We start from the raw sequence: 24463 nt of genomic DNA on the forward strand, positions 1-24463 counted from the left end.
TCAAGGAATTTAAGGATCTTTTTGACTTGAAGCCCAGAATAATTCCAATTATTTAAAGACCTACACTTTTCTTAAGTACTTTGGTGAGTTAGGCAGAAAGTAGAGTTGCCAGGTATCTTTTAGAAGAAGAATCTTATTGCTGCCAGTAAAGAATTTCTAAAAATAATGTTATATACATGTATATAAAATACATTCGACATTGTAGAACACTTAAGTTTTGAAGGTAATTCCTTAGGCAGGGCAGTGCAGCCTGTCAGGAGGCACAGCTCCACACCATGCTGGATCCCTCCAGCAATGCCAACACGCAGCCTGGCCTGGCCTGTGCCTGCTGCAGCCAGGGGTGATGAGTGAATCACTCAGGAAACACCAGGCAGGGCAGTACACACTGAGACATTCACTGAGAGAGAAGGAAAGTGTACTGCTGCCTACTTTCTATGTATATTTTTTGCCATTTCCAAATATTTCCTTTGCTTTCAACCTCTACACATCAAATGATAGCAAATTGCAAATGTACTAGTTCCAGCTGAGCACAACTGGGGGTGAAATAGCTTTTCTTTGAAGCTGCAGCTCGAGTCCCCTTGAAAAGCTGTAGGGAGAGCTACAGACATCTGCAAATGAGAACTGAATTTCTGACCAGGTGATTCAAAGCATTGTGATTCATGAAACTTATTTTCAGAGGAGCTACATAATCCATTAAGAGAGCAGCCAGTGAAAGGGACCACCCCCGTAGCTAAGACAGCAATCACTAGGTAAACAGCTTATTAAAAGAATGTCATTGTCTTCCAAATCAGCACAAAAGCATCATAGATCTTTATATATTGTAATATTAAAAAATATATTCTAACATCTTTTTTTTTTTCACTGATTGGAACATTGGATCATGGATCTCTGTACACATCTCAAGCAGAGGGAAAAAACAGGATCAGGATTCAGGGCCAGATCCACCACATGTTGTAACACTCTGGGAGCACTTCCCCCCTCTGTTGTCACCCTCTTGTATAGATGGTCCCTCAGCCTCTTACCTGGAGCATATTTGGGAGTGCTGGTGGAAGAGCTGACAGCTCTGCGTGCACCAAGGCAGGTTTCTTTTGGCAAATCAAGGCTTTCTGAGTGGCAACGTGTGTCTGCTGGAACACAACACAGACACTGCCCCATGAATTTCAATACTGCACTCATGCAAAATGTATGTGTGTGTCTGCCTGTTGTGGGCAGGGGCTGAGACCCAGGCAAGCAGCCCCAGCAGTGCTGGGTGAGGGTGACAGTCAGACGCCTGATGGTTTCCTGTTTGGCACATGTACGAAAACAGACATGAGAAATCTGCAGGATCTTTATGAAGTCAGTTATCTATGGACAATTTCAAAATAAAACATTGACTGGGGTTAAAAATTGAGAGCTTCAATTAGCTTTTTGTAGCATTTCAATTTTTTGCTTTATTCCCTGTGTGCCACATGACCAGCTACCATTCCAACCTTTTCCTTCATGTGTGGGAACCAGCGAAGAGCTTCAGCACCTCAAGTGAAACTGTGGTATATGCTTTTGCTTCATAAACCCCCCACCCATTCAAACAGCTGGCAGCTCCCAGCACGGCTTGCATTTTAGAGTTATGGATGATGTAAATTCAGCCTTGATGAAACACTAAGCTAACTGCTGCTCAGATAGAAAGGGGCTGCAGTAAAATATTATTTCAGTGAAACCCACACTTGGTGGAGGCTGGAGAATGCATACTCTGTATTTTTTTTATCAGGTTTTGTCGTAGAAGAAATTAAGACTCTTAAGGACTTTCACAGCAATGTGAGATTACCTGTGGACAGAGCAGAGCTGCAGATTCTTATACTCTCAGAGGGATGTTGGTTGACATTTTTACCTCTCAACAAGCATGCTTTCTGCTTCTGCCTGCCTCAGACAAGCTGCACTTTCAAATACTGCTTTGGAAATTTTAGTCATCCCAAGGGCAGCCCAGGAACTGCATGGGGCCCACATAAAATGAAGAAGTTCCTGCCCCCATTCTAGACATTTAATCCAGAAAAAAACCTCAAACATTCCCCTGCTTGATAAATAGTGCTAGACATTCTGACTTGGGCAGAAACGGAGACAGACTCATGGGGGTCCCCAGTGGCAGTCAGAGCCCGTGGGCAGCAGGAAAGGTGATGCTCAGTGCATGTGAGAGAAGGTCACTTGGCCCTGCTGCATGAAAAAACCCCTGTTAAGGGGTTTTTAACCCTGCCCAGCACAGCTCAAGCTCACTGATTGCAAGGCCAATATATGGAATATATGTCATTACTCTCCTCAGTTATCAAGACAGATCTTCTCAGAGTATATATTTTCCTTCCATCCAGCTCATTAAATATCAGTCTTAAAAGCAAAACATATGAAGTGAGAAAGAAACAGAAGCTCACTACTGAAATAAAAGTTTAATTGGGGTTTGCCAGCTGAGTTGCACATACATGGTCAAATATTACTAATGAAATGTTGCAAATATCTCCCTTCTTCCCTTGAAATATTCCAAATAGACTGTCTTTTAGGGAGTGAAATACAGTAGATTAGCCCAGGCTTTAAACCACAAGGACTGTAAGGAACAGAGCACAGAACAGAGACCAAAGATCAAAAAAGTCCCTTTAAAACAATCTTCCTTAAAGCAAAAAAAGAAAAAAAAAGATGAAAAAAAGCAAAATCAGTAGGTACAGTTGCAGAATTTGGAGTTTCACAAGGAAACCCTTAATGGATGCTCAAGAGCATTGCTTCCAGCTGCCTTAAGAGCCTTGTAGAGAAATGAAAACAAAATTACCTTTATTTCACAGTAACAACAAAAGTAAAAGAATTTCCAGTATTAGATGGTTATTGATTGGAAGAACTTTCTACTGATTTTGTTAAAAAATTTATTAAAGCAGAGTTTGCCTTCTTGATCTTACACCTACAACTGCACTTGATGACCAGAGGGGCTGAGATTTTAGAAGCTGGTCACTGATTTGTGCTGCTGAATTTCATGATTGTCACAACTCTGTTCTAGGCAGATGATAACCTATATGAGCAATGGAAAGAAAAAAGGATGGCTGGATAATAGAGACATTATGCAAACACAAGAGTACATGTTTAGGCTGTGACACATTTTCTGCTTGGGAAGTGTAAAGGGAGACAAGCAATTAGCTGTAAGGCTCATGGATTTACTCCTTTTCTATGTGTTTTCCTTAATTTCTACCCCTCAAATCCCTTCCTGTCTGAGTATTCCTCAGTGTACTACAAGAGTTATCAGGGAACATTAGTCCTCTCCTTCTTAAAGTTTTTACATGACAGCTTAATATTCCCACTGGATATTTATAGAATAATTAATGAGTAACAAAAGTCAAAATTGGGAAAGGGCTTTTGGATCATCCTCTCCATCTCTCTCTGCCATAAGCAGAGCACTGCAGTCAAAAAAGCAACAAAGAAAACTGGCATTTTTGCAGTCTAAAACAGGATTGAAAGAGAAAATTGAGATGCTCTAAAATACAAATCCTGAAAGTAACTATGGGTAAACTACCTGGTGGACTCCCTCACTTCTTTGCCTTCTTTTTTTTTTGTTCCACTTTTGTTGCTGCTTTTGTAGTTATCAAAAGCCACTTCTTGCTGGCAATGATTACTCTCACACAATATCATAGTTTAGTCTTATGTTTGACATGCAGTCTGCATTGCAGCGTGCTGCCATGTCCAGCTGTGGCCCAAGAGCACCAGGAGATTTCCAGTTCTCTTGTCTGCACTGCCCAGGCAGTGACAGATACACTGCGAGGCAGGCACCAGAGAACTGATGAATAATGGGATAGCAATTTTCACTCTAACCTACTCTCTTCAAGCCCTGCAAAGGCTAACACTGCCTTCAGAAGCACTGTTTGAATTGTTCCTCTTCCCTGTGATTATAGCCAATTCTGCTGGTAGAGAATTAGCCTTATTAGCCTCCATTAAAGCTATTATATAAACATTATTGTTTAGCACATCTCTCCTTTCCCTGTAGCTGCAATGCTGATATGCAGATAATACTGGTCTCATTTATTACTTTTTAGCTGGCATCCCCTTATTCACCTCTCAAGGGAAGTTTCCTAACTGAGCTCTAAGATCCTGGTTATACCAGACTGTGTAATAAACAGGATTTTTGTGAAAATTTAAGATTCTTCTTGTCTTTGGTAGAGACTGCCTACCAACCCTACTGAAAGACTCATTTGTGATTTGCTGCCAAAGGATTAATTTCCTACTAGCACAGGTTCAGGTCTATTAGCAAAGACAGGATGTCTTGGCTGTGGTGTCTGTGCTTTAGATAGTGTTTGCAGGAGGTGGTGTTCTTGGCTAATGGACCTTGGCTAATGGGATTTTGTTTCAAACAAAGGCTTTTCTATCTTTCACCTTTGTGTCAGTCAATTACAGTCTGGCACTTGTTTTTCATCAGCTGACTTATTCTATTTCTTAGCTTCCTGGGTAGCTCAGTAGATCCAAGTGGGATGAACAGCAAAGGAGGGATTTCCCTGGCTAGATCTTTTCCTCATGTGCCTGCTGTGAGCTGAGCTGTGAGCTGGGCTGCCACTGTGCCTGTCAGGCAGAGTCCCAGCAGCCCAGGCTTCACCCAGCTCTGGGGCTTGCACAGCCAGACCGAAGATGTAGAGCCACACACAAAGGCTGGACAACCTTGGCTTTCAAATCCAGAGCACCAGTACTATCAAATTAAGCATCATCAGAGAAGCACAGCTCAAAGGCAATTAAATCCTTAAGCATGTGTTGCCCTTCCCTCTCGGTGGGACCCAGCTGTGATCCAGAGCCAACGCAGCATTTGTCTCCCCAAATTCTTCAGTCTCTGCAGAATCTGGAAGCACTGAGAGTCCCTGAACTTCTATTGGCTCACTAAATCTGGAGGAGGAGGGATCAGATCCCGTGGGTTCAGCCGAGCCACGAGGCACACGTCGTAACTGTCGTGCATGAGGACGTTGGTGGCCACCACGTTCCACTGGTTCTCCCACGTGTCCAGCTCCAGGATCTCCTTGGTGATCACCTCATGACGAGCTGGAAAACAAAGCCAACAGCAGCAGGCATCAGGGGGCAAGTCAAACAGGATCAAAGAGGCTTGGGCAGTTGTTATCATGAGCCTTCTGAAAGTGGAAATAAAAAGGTAATTTCTGTGGTACTAACACTCAACACACAGCAAATTAAATAGTGCAGATGGAAATCTCCACAGTGCATTCAGTCCTCACTCTCTGGGTGCCAGGTGCAGCTGCAGAAATAAAAGCATCAAGTGCTCCATCTTTGTACAAGTATGCAGGTGGCAGTTTATCCTGCAGTCAATTGTCAGATGCTCATCTTCTAGAGACAGAGTATTGCCTCTCGTTCACAAGCATGCCTGTGTGCAGTGTGTTCTTTTCTTTGCCCCAGCCAAGATGCAATTCTCAGGCTGCAGGAAGCACTCCAATACTATGGCTTTTCTTGGGTGCACAGTCGGGACATCCTGTGATTTAGGGAGAAGTAAAGACAGAAAGAGCCCCCAAGGCTCTAGATGCACTTTAGATGTTCTGAAATGCTGAGGAATTTGTCATGGACAGGCAGGTTAGAAGAATGCCATTAAATCTCAGCCAATCTCCAGACAAGAAGCTTTTTACAAAGAAAAACCAAACATTAAAGAATCACTATGAAGCAGAGAACCAGCAGTGCTATATTAAAATTCTTACAACACTACAAACCCTTCCTTTGCTAACAAAGTCCTGAGCTCTGCAACAATTGTTACTCAAAGCCAATCTTTCCTAAAAACAAAACCCATCTTTCATTTCTGCTCACTTTTTGTTTTCATCTTAAAGTTGCTTTCTCACAGCAAGTAACCTTAGTCTAAACTTTCCTTACTTTGAGCTGAGGACATGCACATGCTTTGCTATCAGATGAACCTCCTTTTGCAAGGAGGAGCTCTGGGATGTGGGGAGGTCAGATGGAAACAAGACTCCACCTCCCAGGAATGGCTTCCTTGCTGAGTGGGTACAGGACAGTTCTGTTTTCGGCAGGTCCTGAACATGCACAAGATCTGTGGATGTTGAACAAGTTTTGTGGACATTTCTGCACATTTTTGTCATGCTTATCTAAGGAATCCACTCACCACCCACCCATTCACCATCGCCCTCTTTCATCTGGATACAGGAGGAGAGCACAGCTTTTCTGCCCCAGCTTCCACAACCTGTTCTCATTTCCCCTCTGTTGTGTCACAATTTATTGTGGTATAATTTTTGTTGGTCCAAAGCCAGACCTCTGAGACTCTCATAGATCTCCACAAGCTCACTCCCCAGGAGCTTTGAGTAAGATTTCAGGATAGTCTCATCTGAACAGTCTTTGTTCCATTCCTTTTTGTAAAACAGGTTGTGATGTTTTGCTTATTGAACCTGGACTTTATAGGAGGATAATAATGCATTAGAAAGCTACACCCATTCAAGACAGGAGACAGCGAACTGCTAAAAAAGCCATTTACATGTGAAGAGAGAAGCCATGACTGAAAAAGAGCAAACAAATAACGTGCCAGTACCAGCAAACTCCTGTATGACCCTGCAAGAGTGAAGAGGTTTTTCCTCAGGCAAATACAGGAACACAAACAGACCAAAGCTGTGAGATGGGAGGCCCCTGTCTCTGCAGCTTTTTATTAGATAATTTCTTTTATGCAATAATTTTTTATGCCTGGATTTTCTTTGGCATGGATGATGACAAAAATGAGCCAAACACAGGAAAAATAATCAAATGCTGGAACCAAGACATTCTGTGAGTGATTGCAACACTTCAGAAAAAGAATTCATAATTAAAACATCAAAGGCAGATTCAACAACCCTTCCTTACAAGCCCTGCTGTGTTTTTTCCTGACCTGGGTGACTCTCAACCTTTATGTCCCTTGTTTCCCTTTTCTGTGGGATATTCTGACTGGTTTTGTTCCACACTAGAAATTCTGCTGTGCAGCACAAGGAGTGTTAGTTAACTCTTAACCCTTGGGAGATAAAAAGAGTCAAGGGAAGCAATAATTTCTCTAGTCTTATCTTGTTTAAAGGAAATTAAACAGCACCCTTTAGAGGTGAGAAAGTTCATGTGAGGTAAAGCACTGCTCAAAATAGTCATACTTCAGAAAAAAACATTGCACCTTTTCTATTTAAAAGAGAAATGAGTTGAAAAATTTCAGTTCTCAAGCCTTCTTTTAAATTTATTTTTTCTCTTAATTTTTCTTGGTAACAACAACAGAAAAGGTGGTGCTTTTCAAAGAGAATAGCACCTTTGATTACAGGCTGTAATGCTGGATTGGGGCTTTAATCCCAATAAACAGCTTGAAGGTACAAATAATTCCTGATTCTCCTTCATCGATTTGCTTATTTAATTGCAATTTTAAAAAGGCAATATCATAGCAGCCTATTTTGCTCACAGGAGAATCCTGTGACACCTACAAAATGAAATTGGCTGTATCACAGAGATTACCTTCTTAAAAAGCCACCCCACACAACTCTCTGTCCTCACAGCATTATTCTGCCTCACCAGACAATCACTTCAACTAATAAAAGGGTTTCACTCATTTTATTTCTACAAAATGAGGCAGTGGTTTTCTGCACATTCTTGTTTAACCATGAGAAGTTTTAGGAAACTTTCCTACACTGTGTTTTTCTGCGCAGGATTTAAATTCTACAAACCTAACCCTGGTGCAGATACTTTTCTAGCAGTAAAACAGTGATTTATTTATACTCGGGAAAGAAAGAGGCTAAACCAGCAAAGGGATCATTAATCCCAGTGTAACTTAATCCCCAGCAGAAATTGTGGTGTGTTAAAAAGTCAAAACTCTTTTGGTACAGTTTTGCCTTCTTGATGTACAAGTGCAGACTGAAGGTTAACAGCGAGCCTATAAATTCATTCCTTGAATTGCACCTGAAAATGTTTAATTTATAAGTGTCAAAATTGTATTTTATATATGCAAATACAGCAGTCAAAAAAAAGTTAGTCTTAAGATTAACTTTTATATTCTGGTCTGCAAACAAAACACTTTCCACAATTTTTCACTTCTTTTTTTTTGAATGTGCAGAACGAAAAAGAACAAAAATATTGATATTCAGTAAGTGATTGCCTGCACTCTAGATACACAATCATGTTTTTTCTTGGAAAGGTTTGTGATTCACTCCCCAAATATGGCCAGACTTCATTTTATGCCATAAGTTTTCTCATGCCATTTGAATCAGCATTGAACATAAATCAGGATGAACGATTCTTGGAAAGACACAGTATGACTGCAGGCAACATAAATATTTCATCTGCTTTTTCATCTGTTTTTTGTTGTTGTTGGGTTTTTTGGTTTTGGGGTTTTTTTTGCTTTGTTGGGTTTTTGTTTCTTTATGAGTGTTTTGATGGGTTTTTTCTTTTGTTTTTTATAACCACATTCCAATTCTGATTTGGAGGCTGGGAATGAAAGAACAACTTTCCATATGACAATAGTATTTATTACAACTTCTTTTGGACTTTCTTTCTCTTTCTCATTTGTAACTGAAAATTCAGGTACAGTTGTTAGTTTTTGAGTCAGAAGAGCTAAAGGGAAGCAGATGTAGAAGAATTAAGCAATATGCTTAACAGGTAGAAAACCCATACTTCATCCAGGACTACTAACCACACAGCTATTACATTTGTAAGCCAAAATAAATAAATTCACTCTGCTGTAGCCTGCTCATTGTCCAGAGGATTGAACGAAAAAAGAAAATCATTCTGAATTTCCATTCACTGGAGTGAAATCTATGGTTGATATTTCATTATTTCTTGCAGAAGCCCATTGACGTCAGCTGGAGGTTTGCTCCAGCACAGGAATGAGGAAGCAGAGTGGTGGAGAGAGTGAGAGCAGATGCCAAGCCACAGTAATGATAAAAAAATATATATATATTTTAAAAAAAGGATAAAAAGATATCAGAGATAAAAAAATATTTTTAAAAAGGGAAAAAAGACAGAAATATATCAGAGATTAAAAAAAAAAATTATTCTAGGACAAGTTCACCTGCCTTCTGTCAGTGACAGAGCCACACTGACACACTGTTAGATGGCCAGCAGCACCTCAGCAACTTTATCCAGAGCAGAGCCACCTTGTATGCTGGGAAAAGCCTCAGTGTCACATCTGTCCTTGAGCTCTGTGCCCTAGGGCATCCTCACACAGGCCTCTTGTCTGAGCTCCTCCTGATGTTGGTCCTCAGGCTGATACAACAACCTTTTTTCCTTTCCAGTTTGAGGGTTCCTAATATGCTCTGCATTCTTTTGCCATAGATCTATGTATGTAAATAGATTTTTTTAAACAGACACCAACCCTGTAGCAGTTGCACTGCTGCCTGCTCTGCTCTTGTAATGGAAAAAATATCACAAGGTGCTTGCCAATTCAACAGTCCCTGAAATATTTACTCAGGTGTTTCTTTCCTTGTTTGCCCAGTTCTTGACAGCAAACAGCCACCCAGAGCTGCCTTGGAGCAGCTCAGCCTCCACTGCTGGTTTGTACCTGTTTTTTCATGCCATTGTCTGTACCAGAGAACGATTTCCAACACATGGGACCAGCCTCTGCTACTTATCTTCCTCACCACTAATAGCTGCTTTCATAATTACATGAGGTGGAGTTAGGTGACCTGGGAATTCATATTTGTGTTGCAATGGGATAGAAGTGCATTTAAATCATTACTACCAGATGCCCTGGCTCCTCATTTGCAGTAGGAAAAATAATAAGTTCATCAAGTCTGTGGCCTCCAATCCCATTTGTGTGTGAGCTGCTCCCCAACTCCACCAGTGAGACACAGGAGCACCCTCCTGAGGTCAAGGCCATCCATCATCTGTGCCTGTGGGCAGGGAGCACACAGGAGAGGGAACCTGGCTGGGCTGTTTAATGTGCTGGCCAGCCTTCGTGGTGTGGAGTACCAAGGCAGTGCATCCCACCAGGCACACCCAAAGCTGGGGGAAGGTGGGGCTGGAATTTACCACTGTGGCAGCTTGCTGTTTTCCCAGCACCTGCATGGAGTAAGGTAAGATACTCATTCTCATAGACAGGTCCTCTCTCCTCCTGATCTGCTGTGCAGTTCTTCAGGACCATGGTTTCATGACCCACCCATTCACTCACAAATCAATGGATACTAAAATTAAATATATATATATATATATATAAAGAATGGGCTGGTCTACAGAAGGGCATTTCTAATTCAGTTGCTTCAGCTCTTTTCCTGTTTTCCAGCTCCTTAAGCTTCTAAAATCTTTCCAGATTTTGCCTGCTCTTCACAGCCAAAGCCTCTTCCAGGCACAATCAGGTGACAGCAGGATCACAGGTTACAGAGACAGAGTCAATGCAAAATGAATTTATATGGGTAAAACCAGCAAATGAGTGTAACAACTGTTTGGCTCAGCCTGTCCTGAAATACTGTTTCTAAATGCCTTACAATAGGTTCATATATAATTTATAGAAGATAAAACATGTTTAGACTGTGCACAACAGCAGTTTTGAACACAGATATCATACATGGCTACAAGCCATGTTTCTAAACAACCTATTGACCTTTTCAGCAATTAATTAAAATGCATTAAAATATCTATTAATCATTCATTAACCCTTTATAAACAATAAACGAGCCTCAGTAAGAAGCAGGACTGAATAGCTCATACCACTTCCAGAGAGTGAGAAGGTCAAATTTAGATGTGAAATGAGCAGGTGCTGCTGCCCAGCAATTCCCCTGACCTGATTTGGCCTCATTTATGGCAGCACATTTCCAGCTAATGAGCAGGGTAGATGAGCAGCCCTCCCTGGGCAGGCAGCATTTGCAGAGGTCTCTCCCTCTGCCAGCAGCTCGTGCTGGTGCTGGGGGAGAATTTGGTGAAAGGTCAAGCTGCATTTTTTGGGGTGAATGTGTCTTATGAGCTGCAGAGCCATGGCAGTGCCTGCAGCCCTGAGCTGAGTGAAATACAAGGGCCCTGAATCCCTTCCTTTGGTGGGAATATTTATTCAAATGGCAACAACTGTGGGCAGAAGAACTTTAATTATTCATCTGTGCACACTAAATTTTAACAGAGGGAAACAAACAGTGCTGCAGATAAGCAGCCCGGGGTTTGAACCTCTGCTTTATTTAGCTGGGAACATGGGAAGGTGCTGGAGAACCAGGTTTTGTTCCAATCTCTCAACCCCCAAGCTTCACAAGTGCAGTATTTACTGTGCCAGACTCCTTAATATGTCTATATTTAATTCCAGTAATGTTCCATAACCACTATAATAAAAAACAAGCACTAGAATGATTCTCCATCTAAATCACATAATGGAGGAGACTAAGGGGAACAGCTTCCACGGGAGATTATTCAAAATAAATAACTATTAAGTTAGTCTGCTGTTAGGCTTGGGCAGTGTGGAGATAAAAACTCATTAGCTCAGCTGGAATATAATAATTACTACACAGTTCTGCACTGCTGCAAACAGAGCTGCTTCTATTCCAATGCATGGATTGCAGATTATGTAAATGAGGAAGAATAGATTAGAAAATTAACCCATTGTAAGTTTTTGTTTTGTTTTTAAGAATCAAAATTAACACAGGTAGTAGGACTGTATCACTGTCACCTATCCTGGGTAACAGTTGCAAGCACAAAATAATTTATATCCTTGCATGTCCATTTCATAGATATTTCTTCCCTTCTCCCTTCCTCTATTCAAAAGAAAAATTTATTTCTACTTGATTTGAGTAAGTAAATAACAAAACTGGATTAAGCAGCTCTGGTACCACATGAAACTACAGACATTACAGCAATTTTCAACATATATTTTAGGGAAGTACATTAACCTCCTCTGCTCTAAGCTACACAGGAGGGAGATGGCAAAACTGCCAGTTCAGAGACAGTTCCACAAAAAGCCCCATTACCTGATGGAATTATAAGACCTTTTAGGGGATATGTGCTGCTAAGAGCAGATCTATTAAACATTTCATAATTTACGTTGAGGTGCTTGTACCTGTACTTTGCACATCAGCTGATGTCACATGGATGACAGTATCACAGTAAAGGTGGCATTTTAATTAACATCATAGAATCACTTAGGCTGAAAAATCCCTCTAAGATCGCCAATTCCAACCATTAACTCAGCACTGCCAAGCTGCCACTAGCTCATGTCCCTCAGTGCCACAGCTACATGGCTTTTAAACACCTCCGGGGATGGTGATTCCACCACTGACCTAGGCAGCCCATTCCGGTGTTTGACAGTGCTTTTAGTGAAGAAACTTTCCCTAATATCCAATCTAAACCTACCCAGGTGAAACTTGGGGCTGCTTCCTCTTGTCCTGTCACTTGTTCCACCTGGGAGACGAGGCTGACCCCACCTGGCTACAATCTCCTTTCAGGTGCTGTAGATCCACAAGGTTCCCCTGAGCCTCCTTTTCTCCAGGCTGAACACCCCCAGCTAGTCCCAAGGTACTTGTGCTCCAGCCCTTGCCCAGCTCCCCTGCCCTTCTCTGGACACACTCCAGCACCCCAAAGTCTTTGTGTAGGGAGGAGCCCAAAACTGAACCCAGCATTGGAGCTGTGGCCTCAGCAGTGCCCAGTACAGGGGACAATCCCTGCCCTGGTCCTGCTGGCCACACTACTGCTGACACAGCCAGGATGCTTTGAGTTTAAAAAACCCAAAAAAACAACAACTCAGCTCTGGATTTCAGCTGGACCAACACCTATAGCCTGAAACCAAAGCTACAATCCCCAGCCACCAGATACAGGCTGCAAGTGACAATGACACCAGATGACATGGTCCCCACACACCTTTTCTTTCATTACTTTCACCAGAAAAACATTTCTAATGCTCAGAATCAGTCAAAAAGAAGGGAACCTGATCTGGCAGGCATTGGATAAGGGTGCAATCCTGCATACCTGAAGAGCTGCTCCCCCTCCATCAGGGAGCCACACTAATGAGGCTGCTTCTGCTGGGCACAGGCTGATGTCAGTAGCTGTCAGACTGTGCAGCTTGACAGGTTTTTGTTCAATGAAAAGAAAATAAAACACATCAACCAGAATGCTGTACAGTCGGGCTGCAAAGGCTGGTTTAAAATCCACAGTTGCAGCAGGAAATGTGGCAGTATTTTAGCAGAAATCTGGCTGGCTGTTGCACACTGAGCCCTGCTGAGTATTCATACTCAGGGTAATGTTTTCACTCTGTGCTGAACTATAAACCAATGGAAAAAAAATTGGAACATATGTGATTATCTTGATGAATGCTACAACAGTGCTAGAAAATGACATTTGTGACAAGGCTTCATGAGCTGGAGCTGAGACAAGCAGGGTAATGGCTCCTGTTTACCATAGAAGTTTCAGTAGAAAATGAGCTAATTTGTTATAAACAACTGGCCAACAGATGAACTTTTGCAAGTCTCACTAAGGAGGAAACAGATTTAAAACAAGAAGTGTGTTTTGGGGGTACTTAGGACTGTAAAAAGATACAACATTAATCAGCTAGTGATAACAATACAGAGGTCTCTCAGGTATTTTCTCCATCACACCAGACACCAAGTTCTGATGTGTTTGCCCTAGGTAAGCCAAGTTAGAATCCCTCAAATCCTGATTTAAACATGAAGCTTTAAGAGAAGGAGAACTCCTCTGAATTCTGAATTTCTCTCTGCTCATTCAGAGCAGATATAAAGCACCAAGGATCAGAATCTCCCTCTGAAGTGTCTGTGGTTCTCCATCTGCTGCAGGGAGCCCAGGGTTACCAAGGTCTCAGTGTAGGCACTGCAGAGAAGTGTCTAAGCTTCAGCTGAATTAATCCCCTCTCCTCTTCCATGGCCAGCTTTGAAAAAGCTTCTAACTTGAGCAAGCCTCAGCAGGGGAAGCCTTACAAGCTTTACCAACACTGAAAAATACTCCTTGCAGTTCAGAGGGAGCTTGAACACACTTTGGAGTTCACTCCTCTTCTAGAAGGACTCATATTGCTGCTGTCATCTGGCCAAGCTGACTTCCCTCTTGAGTAGCTGCAGTTTTTCTTCCTTTTCTCCTGGGGATGATGTTAGGGCTGCACCATTTGTCTTCCCTTCAGGCAGACAAGGACTTGTGACAGGCAACACATATGGAACAGTAATCCTGCCATCACAAAACTTCAGTTGTCACATGGGACTCAGAAAAGATGGCAGGTGAGCAGTAATCATTCTTTCTTCCAAATATAGGGCCCTTTAAGCAGTTAACAACTGCTTTTCAGCTTTGGCCACAGCATCTCTGGGCTCTAATGATCCACTTAGGTCTATACACATGCAGGAAGGCATATAGAGCAGGACATATACCAGTCAAAAATGCAACAATGTCTTTACTAGGTCAACTTCCTGCTGGATCAAGAGTGGGTTCAAGCAAATGCAAAGGCAAGTGAAGGCTGAAGAGATTGGGACAGATCTACACTATGCAGTGGGTTAGTTTCAGCCCTATAGGCTAAGGCTTCAATTGCAGCAGTGATTTTGGCTTATTTTCCTTTTTTTTTTTCTTTGCTGTGCTTATTCTTGAATGATCACAGCAGTACTTTGGCATTCAGCAGGCAGAAAACTCAAAGACTACAGCTGTGCTTCCAGCTTGTTCCAAGAACTCCAACTGGATGAAAATAAATTACAATGTTTTGTGAAATTGGAATATCCTCTTTCGGTCGCATCCCTCACAAAAACCAAAGTGACATGCCAAGAAGCCCAAAGACCAAAAACCAAACAAACACATTCTAAAATAATACTATCTTCTACTAAAGCAGCAGAAGCACATGCTGTTCTGTACCTTGAAGCTGCTGAGCAGCTGTAATTGTGGAAGTGCAGGGTCAAGTCACCCTCTCCAAGCTCCCATGTGCAGTAATAACCCTCTCTCACTCCAAGAGTAGATCAGACAAGAGCCCTTTCCAGCACACAGAGGACATGTGGCCAGGGAGAGAGGCCAGCCAGGTGACATCTCCACCTTCAGCTTCTGGCCTCTGCCCACCCTTGTCTTGATGGTGTAGCTTGAAGCTGTTACTGTTGTGACCATTTAGAAAGCCCTTTTCCTGTACTAACTTGAAAGTCACATTAAGAAGCCTGTGTTTAAGGCACAGGTGCCTCTCAACTCCTAAACTGTGGTTACACTTGGTTTGACAGTGAGACTCTTATTTTGGCTGCCTTGTTAATAACTGCCCAAGAGCACAACTACACACTACTTCTTTACTGGTGTACAGAATGCACATGCAGGGGGCCAGAACTCAGGTTGCACAGGTAACTGCAAAACTGGCATTTTCTAACTTTGACTTCTTGTTTTCCAATCAAAATAACATTATTAGTACAGAGGAGTTCTATACATAATGATACAGATTGCAATAGTAGAGGAGGAATCAGGACCCCATTGAGCTGGCATTATGCAAATATACAAAAGACAGCCTTCTTTAAATCCACAGGAGGACTTTCAGCTCTCCCAGAACAACCACTCTTTATACATGACTCAGTGACAGAATGTGGTGGCATTGTACAGAAAGTGTTTTTATGGCTCTGAAGTTACACTAGTCAGAAAATCTCATATTAATCTGTTAGTCATCTGGAAAAAAAAATTGCTTCATTTTTCACTGCTAATGATCACAGAGTCATCAAATTGTTTAGGGTGGAAAAGATCTTTAAGATCATCCAGTCCAACCATTAACCCAGCACTGCCAAGCCCACCACTAAACCATGTACCCGAGCTCCTCATCTACACATCTTTTATATCCCTCCAGGGATGGTGACTCAACCACTTCCTATGATTAGCCTTTTGAAATTTTTACCCACTAACTTTAGGCTCTTTCATAATGTTGCTGACAAAAAAACCACAACTAGAATGGCACAAGGTTTGCTATGGAAACACAGTGATTTGTGATAAGCAAAATTTCTCTGACGTCACAGAACTTCCATCAGAGATGGCATGAGAACATGCCAAACAATGGTTTTCAGGAAGCAGCTTCCTCAAACAGCAGCAAATGAAAGCAGAAGGCAAGCTGTGAACTAGCTGATGAAAATCATCACCCTAAAAGAACAGCAGCTTTAAGTTTAGAGGTTGTTATACAAGTGAAGCTGTAATTAGAAGGACATATCTCCCAGTGATACCACATGAGCACTCCTGGTCAACAGTGAGGCTGACATGATATTTATTCACAGTGGATAACTGCTATTGCTATCTGTGCCATTGCTTTCTCATAGAAAGGAATTTGGGGTGGCAGCTGTGTGTAGCAGAATCATTTAAGTGTGCTTGTTTTGCAATCCTTTGCATTTATAATGAAAAAAAATAGGTTATATGCACAGGAGATTTAGATAAAGCTAAGCAAAGTTGGAAGGAAGAAGACTTCAAAGAAGAAAGGTGTCCCTGGGGCTAAGGTCATTTAAAATCACCAGATCTGGAACTTCAGTCTTTTTGTATCTCAGTTTCCTGCCCAGGATCCTCATTAGGTACACTAGCTTTTTCAACATTGATTACAAAAAGCATGTATGTAAGCAGGCAGAGTGAGATAACATGGCTAAGGACTGATGGACAGGGCCTTAATCTTCAACAAATATGCCCAAGTTCTCTAATGTCCATAAAACACTAAGCTCCTCATTTCTGTGACTCTAAATGTAAATCCAGAATAATTCTGCTGAGGTTTAAATTTGGACAAGTTCAGAAACAGATCAGAAACATCCTTAAATATGTGTTTTGTTAAGGAGAAAAGCACAAGTCAAACAGAACCCCATTCATATTGACATTAGGAGCTGGCAGTCCAAAGGGCAGAGTCAGGTTGGCTCCAGGGCATGACAGTGCCACCTGATAGGGCTGAGCACTCACCAGGTCACTGTGTGTGTGTCCAGTGGAACTGATTTTAACCACACAGAGAATGCTGGACTCATTTTAGTACCTGCTCCATGAAATCCTCCACAGAGGTACAGCTTCCCTTCCACGCAGCCTGCACTGGTGGAGTTTGTCCGTAAGGAGAGGAGGGGAGAAGGCATTGGGGGTCCATCCCTCCAAAAGTCTCCATCAGGGTTATAAATCTCCACTGCATCAAGACATTTCCGTGTCTGTCCTCTGTCATAACCAAGGCACCCAATTCCTCCTGCAAAAGAGACACAGGTCAATTGTAGCAGTCCCACGTTCTGCTGTAAAATACATTGCTGGCTGCATTTTCTGTTTGCATCTTCTCATTTCCCACTCTTTCCTCTTCGCAGCTTCAGGAGTTTGTGAGAGAGCACAAAGCAGAAGCTACAGCACGTTATCCACAGACACCAAAGCAAGATCCCTTCTGAAGTCTCATATCAAAGGAAGGATGAGCAGAATATCTTCAAAACACAAAGGTATTTTGTTTTGTTTTCTTCCCATATGGTGGAAATTGTCATAATTATTTGTTCTATTTGCTGGACAAATTGCAATGGATCAAAACTTATTTTTCAAATACTGTTGTAGGATTTGACCTTCACATGTTACCGACAATTATTTGCATTTGTTGGTTAGTTTTCTTCAATAAAAGAAAAATATTATACCTATCTCTTATGGCACATTACTCTTATTTCTTAAAGCAAATAAAATTCCAGTAACAAACCCATCCAACAGACAGGGGAGCCAGCTGAGTTGTTAGCAACAAGCCCCACTGTTGAGTGGTTAACTAGGGTGCTTGAAGTGAGTATGCAGGATTGAAACAGATCCCAGTTTCCTTTTGCAGGTGTACCTGAGATCCCTATGCACACTGGAAACAATGACAGCACTTTGCAAACTCTGCCTTTCCAAATCCCTTCCAGTGATCAAATCCACATTTTGAATTTACAGCCTTTGGTTCTGGGGAATTAATATGCTGACGTCCCCGTGCAGGTTTTCCATCTGTGCCAATGGACACAATACCCTGTAATGAGCACTGATGGCGTTCTTTTGTGCATGTGTGTGTTTGGGACTGCTTTTAAACATCCAATGGCTGCAATAGGCAAGCCATTTCCCCATGGAGCCTGGCATCCCAGATACACGTGTAGGGCTCCATTGTGCAAATCCAAAATGCTTTGTAAGCATGTAATTACGCCCTTGCATATGCAAAGGGGAAGGACTGCAAGTGCAACCTGTGCTGGTTCAGCTGCTTTTAAAATATATTGCCCCTAGTGCTATTAAGCTGGTCTGTCAGAGAAATGAGCCCATAGTGCTCCAAGTTTTATTTGTATATTATTCTCCATCTACCTCTTAAAATGGACCATGTTATTTTTTAAATCTTTTGTGCATTCCCCAAAAGTATTTGCAAAAGGAAGCTCCCTGTAAATGGGGACTGCAGTGCTCCAAATTTGCTAGCAATGTATTCCTGATTTTCATTTTAGAGTCAGGCAAAGATAAAATCAAACCTGAATCAGAGCAGCAAAATTAGAATAAAATGCAGTGTTCATTATCATCAGCAGGAAGCTTTCCTCTGGCTGAAATTAACAGTATTTTATTTTGTTCAATATTTGAAATTAGAAACCTTCACCAAGTTTGGTTTTCCTCTCCTTTTCCAGCACAGGGAACCTTTACTTGTCCGAATACCCACCAGCAAGGTCCTTGCAGTTTGTACTGGATACCCCTTAGTGCGTGCTCACACGAGGCTGGCATTGCAATGTGTTCAGCATTAACACCCTCAATTAAAGCAGCATTTGCTCTGATGGGCTCCTCCTCTGAGGCTTGATTCACCTAAGAGAGCTGAGGCAGAGATTAACTGTGGTCATGGGATTTTGCTAATCATTTCCTTGTCAAAAAGGGAAGCATCATCCTGCTGAGCCTCTCATGATGGAGTCTCACTGAGTTATTCCTTGGGGTTTTTCAGAATTCAGACTTTTACTTTCTGTATTGTTCTTTATGCCATTATCCTCTCCTGTGCAGACTTTTCCACTACTCCTTATTGCCTCACTAAAGAGGTGCCACTCTTAGGACAGGACAATATTCCCCTAAATTTATTAAGAAAAATTCTAAGAGCTAATCAATTTTTTTTTAACTGATAAGGCTATTTAATTGGTTGCTTCTCATATGGTTTCTGATTGTACAGCTTCCATTGGCAGATTCCTAGAATACAGCATGAAAACAATTTGCCACCAGTTTATGTACAGTCCACAGACTGCAGTGTAATGCAGAGAGATTCTCAGGGCAGTTTTAACTGGGAACCAATAATATTAAAACTCCACACAGACTAAACTGACCCTTTCAAAATACATCTTTGTGGTGCCAAAGACAGATGGCTGCTGGTTGTCAAGTTAGATATTTTTAAATTAGCCCAGTTGTTACTGTACCCCACTGAAGAATATGCACTCACCCAAAAGAAAAGTCTTCGTGTGAAAAATGAGAGAGGTTCTTGTTCCATCAGAGGAATAAATGGTACCAGTTAGGGAATGCATGCAGCATGGCAGAAACCAATAACTCAGCTGATTGCCTTATTATTTCAAGCAGGGAGGGGAGGTGAACAAAATGGCTCTGAACTTCTCTAGAAGCATAATAGCTGTTTATTTCTTACTGTGTTTTTATTGTCATTTTCTAAATAGAGCAACTGTGAGCAAGGTAACTTCAGAAAGAACACAAATAATCAGGTATAAAACTGACAAAGCAGTCAGTGACTTTATGCAAAAAAAAAAAAAACCCTCACAACCATTACCTATTAATGAAGGCATTCAGCTGCCAGTCCAGGGGATCCACCACTAAACATTTTTCCTGTACAGTTATTAGAAAATTAGTTTTCCAGGACCTATTGGTGCATCTTTTCAAAAATTTCAGAGCTACTACAGGTTTTCAAGCATTTATGAAACCTTCATTAGGTGATTTAAGCAAATTATATTTAACCCCTTTTAATCCTGTCTTTATCAGAGACAGTCCTGAATGTACAAAACATTTCCATTTTATTTAAACCCTGCACAGCTATTTCAGCTAAATCCAATTTCAAATTCAATTTACAATAGCAAAACTAAGTTCTCAGCAAATAGAAAGGAAGAAGGAAAAATCAGAGGGGAGTAAAATTTAATTTTCAAGCTTAGAAGCAGAGCATTATGGAAAACAAGAAATCATGAACTTTAACCTCCTCTCTTAAAGCAATATTAACACTGAAAGGTTGCTAACAAAGGAACTGAGGATATCAGACTCTTTGAGCACTGTTTTTCTGTGTTCCCAGATGCAGTAGTTGAGAATTATTCCTGTGAGAAAGTATATTTTTCCTTCTATGGAATTGGATGCTCAGGACTCTTTCCAAAGAGCTGAATACAAAAACCACCACCAAAAAAATCTCAAATTTAAATCAATTCACATCTACAACCAAGTGGAGGCATCTCACATTTACCAGGCTATTCATAATCCACAATTTATATACCATGTGAGATTTCAAATTGGCAGGAAAAACCCCATTGCTGTGTCAGACAACTCTGGCCATTTTGTGACCCATCACTGAAGAATCCAGGATGATCTGTCCCACTGGCTTCTTCATTTTTATGAAACCATCAGGAATTCAAGTGGAGACACAGGGAACTGTAGTTAAGACAACAAAGACTGTCTTGATCTCAGGTTCTCTGGATAGAGCACCTGAAAAACTGAGCTCATGCTCTGCTCCTACAGGAGCCTCTACATAAAATGGGGGTGACATTTAGGGAGCTAAGGCAGAAGAGGGCATAGGGGTTTAGGTCATTAGGCCTGTGTTTAACTGATGCTCCTGGACCTATGGGCAAAAGGGGTGGCTGGAGGCCCCAGGTGATGCTGCTCAGGATGATCAAGAGTTGTTAGTGCCCTCAGGGTACTGACAGAGTTATTCTTTATCCTATAACTGGGTCCTCAGATCACAGTACCAAGCAACATGTGCTCTTAGTAGTGCCTCTTTGAATTTCTATCAAAGGAACCTGGGAAATAGGTTAAAAAAAAAAAAAAAAGGGACTCTTCAACAAGCAAATGAAATCCAGGATTTGTCTCCTGTAAAGTAATTCATTATTAAATTGATCTCTGGAATGCGCAATGAATTTAATAGTGCTAATCTCTTATGTAACATTTCCCTTCATTACCAGCACTCAAGCTGAGTCTCAGCAGTTATATTTCTCTCTCATTCTCTGCTAAGCAGGGCTGGATGGCAGAGAAATGAGGGATCCATAAAGCAGCCCTGGCAGGCACTTCCAAAGATGAAACCAAGAATCACTCTCATCCTTTGCTAACCCAGAGCACAGCAGATGAGGTAATGCAGCTCGTAGAAGACACGAGGGCATAAGATTGATTAAAAGCAGGGCTGAAAAACCAGATCATTGTCTTCCTAAGCATGATCAGTGTTTCAGTTTCAGCTCTTTTTCTCATAAAATGCCTTTTCTGACTCCCTTTGAAAATACTTAAGTGTGTAAAAAGCAGTTTCAATCTCATCCATCAGACCAATTTATCTGCCTATTTTTGTTCCTGCCTGCACATGGACACTTTGGAGGCTGTTGCACAGGTATAAAAGCTCAGAATCAGACCCATAAGCTGCTACTTGTCAGAAGTCCAAAGCATATTTATAAATAGACGTTTATTTTAAAAGAAAGTGTTTTTCAAATGCACAGTTAATACTGAAGCATGAAAGCTAAAATGTCTCCTTCCAGCTCCTCCTACACACACTTTCTTTTCCAGAGAGACCCCAAAGTACATATTCAAATAAGTATTTTATGATCAAGACATTCAGTATTTAATTGAACCTCATTTAACTGTTTAAAACTTTTAAAAGAAGCTTTCAGCAAGAATCCCAGGGGAAAAAGCCCAAGTTGTAAGAAGTAGGATGCCAGTCTGAGGAGGATAAACAAAAATTCTTTGGTTCCTAAATCTTCCCTAATAGGATTTCTCATCTAAGTCCTTCAATACATTATTATTTATAAAGCAGGAATTATACAGTATAAAAGCAACACATGGTAAAAACTGCCATAGTGATAGAGCTTTTTTTTTACCAGTGACCTGTATTTCAGGGACATTAGTTCTACTGAGTGTGTTTTGACATAAGTAATGAATATGGCATTCAAATGGATTCATTTGGATAAGTGTTCCTGATTTGTATGTTGGCTGTGATAAGTTTTTAGAGAAGTAGCTGGAAAGGATATTTTTTTTAAGTGAGAGATTAAAATGCATGACCTTAAATAGAGCCCTCCCATCTGGTTTTCTTCCAAAAGTGTCTCAATTGCCTCTGTCATTAAGAACACAATACTGCTCTTTCTTGGGCTTTCCAACAAATATAGTTATGTTCCTGGGAAAATATGGAGAGAAAGAGCTGAGGGCAGTGAAACGAGATGAATAGGAGAAAGAATTTTGAGCCTTAGGAAATGCTGTTCATTTACTTATGAGGATTATGTATGGTGTATAAATAGCATGAGAGTCCCCAGGAACATGGCACAACAAACAGACAGTTATGTTGCAGGATTGCTGATTAAGACACACGGTACAGGTTCTTGAACAATGCTATTAATCAGACCAAAAACTCTGATCTACTTCTCATTTTCCCTCCATCAGCTTGACTCTACAATAATTCCATTTAAGTCATTAGGGTTTTACACGCTGGAGCTGGCAATTAGTCTGGGAAGGGTTTTTGGACAGTGACTGCATACTCTGTGCTGTGCCAATAGGACTTTCCAGAAATTAACACTTCAAAGGCTAGGCATCAGATTCTGATCCGGGTGAGAATAAAGTGATTTTAACACAACTGCCATCAGACTACTTACTACAGATTTACACCTACATGGATGAGAACAAAAATTAGTTATCTATCAATGAGACTGCTACTTCAACTTATTCAAAGATAGAATTGATTGAGTACTTTCTCCTTCATAGTTATGATAGAAATTGCATTTATACATCACAGAGGATCAACTTTCTCTGCAATGATTTTTCATCTATGCTCTAGAGTCCCTCACTGTGCTGACACCTGTGTAAGAGATCCTGCTGGAAAGAGTTGACAACCTTACTTCATTTAAGGACTTAGTTCTAGCTGGGCATATAGTGATTCAAAGAAGATTTCTTTAGAGCAAGCCTTGAAAACAATCTCTTTATTTCATGGTTTTGGTTTTTTTTTTTTTTCCTGGGAAGCAGGGTGTGGTCCTCTGGGCATACAGAAGATATCTTGCATTCACCTGTTCCCACCTTGCCTCCTTTCCTTCCTCTGCCTCCAGCAGCCCCCATTGGCTCTCCTTAGCTGACTACAGGATACCCATGGAGATGTTCCATCCCAAAATAAACAAGAATGGTAGGAGAAGTGGGGGATCCCTGTGGGAATCCAAGCAGTGCCATTCCATGCTTCTGAATGGCCCCTTCACAGAGTGTCCCCTGACTGGGGCTGCACAGGAGCCTGTCAGACGTCCAGGTTCTGTGCACACACACTTCACCATGAGAAACTCCCATTGGGATAAGGAGGGTATCAATACAGAGACTCAACAAAAGCCTTTCTCTCCTCTGGAGCACAAAAGCTTAGACATTATGCCAGAGCTATCTCTGAGGCCTCTACATGAGAATAACCTATGATCTACCACAGTTGAGACAGCCACAATACACAGAGTATCCCCCACACTATTTGAGAAGGCTTCAACCCATGCAGAGTAACATCATGCCTCATCAGAAAGCTCCAGGCATCTGCCCATGCAGAATAACATCACAGCACTTCAGAAGGCTGCAAATATCTGCTCTTTCTTGTTCTTCAGCCAACCTTTTATCCCCTCACATTGATGCATTGCCCCTGTGTGCCCTCTGCTCCCTTTGGAGGTTGGTCAGTGCCCCTGGGCACTCCCTGGCTCATTGTTGTCAGTGCTGCTCACAGCTGTGCCCACTGGGGATGAGGCTGGGCCAGCCCCACTCCAATCACCACAAACTGTGTGCCTACAATGATCCTCCTCAGAATGTGTCTTTTTGCAGGAATCACCCTTGGCAGCATCTTTCTAAACTGCCAGAGTGCCTGACACTCCTTATGAAGCAGGGTGATGTCCAAGGGATCCACAGCTCTGGGGACCCTGCAGGGGTTTTACCACCCTCATGACAGTTGCTATTCTTTGCTCTGTCACTATCAACTCTATTCTTTCCATTCCCATTATCTCCTGAACATCATCTCCATGATCAAGTGCCAGATTAGGAGCACTTTCACTTTCTGTCAATGCCATGAAGTGCCTGTTCCCCCAGCTGGTGTTACCATCACAATTGTTTCTGTCCAAAGGGCATCTGGACCCACCTCACAGCCCAGCAGCCTTGAGAACTCACAAGGTAACATGAACCTGTCACCACAGACAAACCATAGAATAAAGCTTTTCTCTGTGAGGTTTAATTACACTTGGTGAGTGTGAGTTTACAGCTGGAGATGAGGCCACATGTGATGTCTCCACAGTAAGATTCCAGTATCATGTCTGTATCACTGTTTCCAGCCAGAGTTCACGTGGAAATTGCTTCATCACTTTGAGAGGTCTTGGAAAATGCTTTAATCTCTCCACAGAGTTTGCAGACTGTGATGAGTAACATTTAGCAACCACATTGTCTTAATTTTAACAGATAAATCTCCATTTCCACCCATACTCTTGCAGGTGGA

At 41.6% G+C, this 24463-nt stretch overlaps 1 protein-coding gene across 1 annotated transcript in view; it reads right to left on the bottom strand.

The window, feature by feature from the left end:
- Positions 1-2451: 2451 nt before the first annotated feature.
- The window catches only part of KBTBD12 (kelch repeat and BTB domain containing 12), a 30320-nt gene continuing 8308 nt past the window's right edge, over positions 2452-24463 (bottom strand). The window contains exons 4-5 of the mRNA XM_064432710.1: positions 16838-17035; positions 2452-5022 (exon numbers count right to left, since the gene is read on the bottom strand). Of these exons, the coding sequence (XP_064288780.1) occupies positions 4853-5022; positions 16838-17035 (368 nt within the window). The 3' untranslated portion in view covers positions 2452-4852. The remainder of the gene's footprint in view (positions 5023-16837; positions 17036-24463) is intronic.

The sequence above is a fragment of the Passer domesticus genome, chromosome 9 (genome assembly GCF_036417665.1).
Source record: "Passer domesticus isolate bPasDom1 chromosome 9, bPasDom1.hap1, whole genome shotgun sequence".
NCBI lineage: Eukaryota > Metazoa > Chordata > Aves > Passeriformes > Passeridae > Passer > Passer domesticus.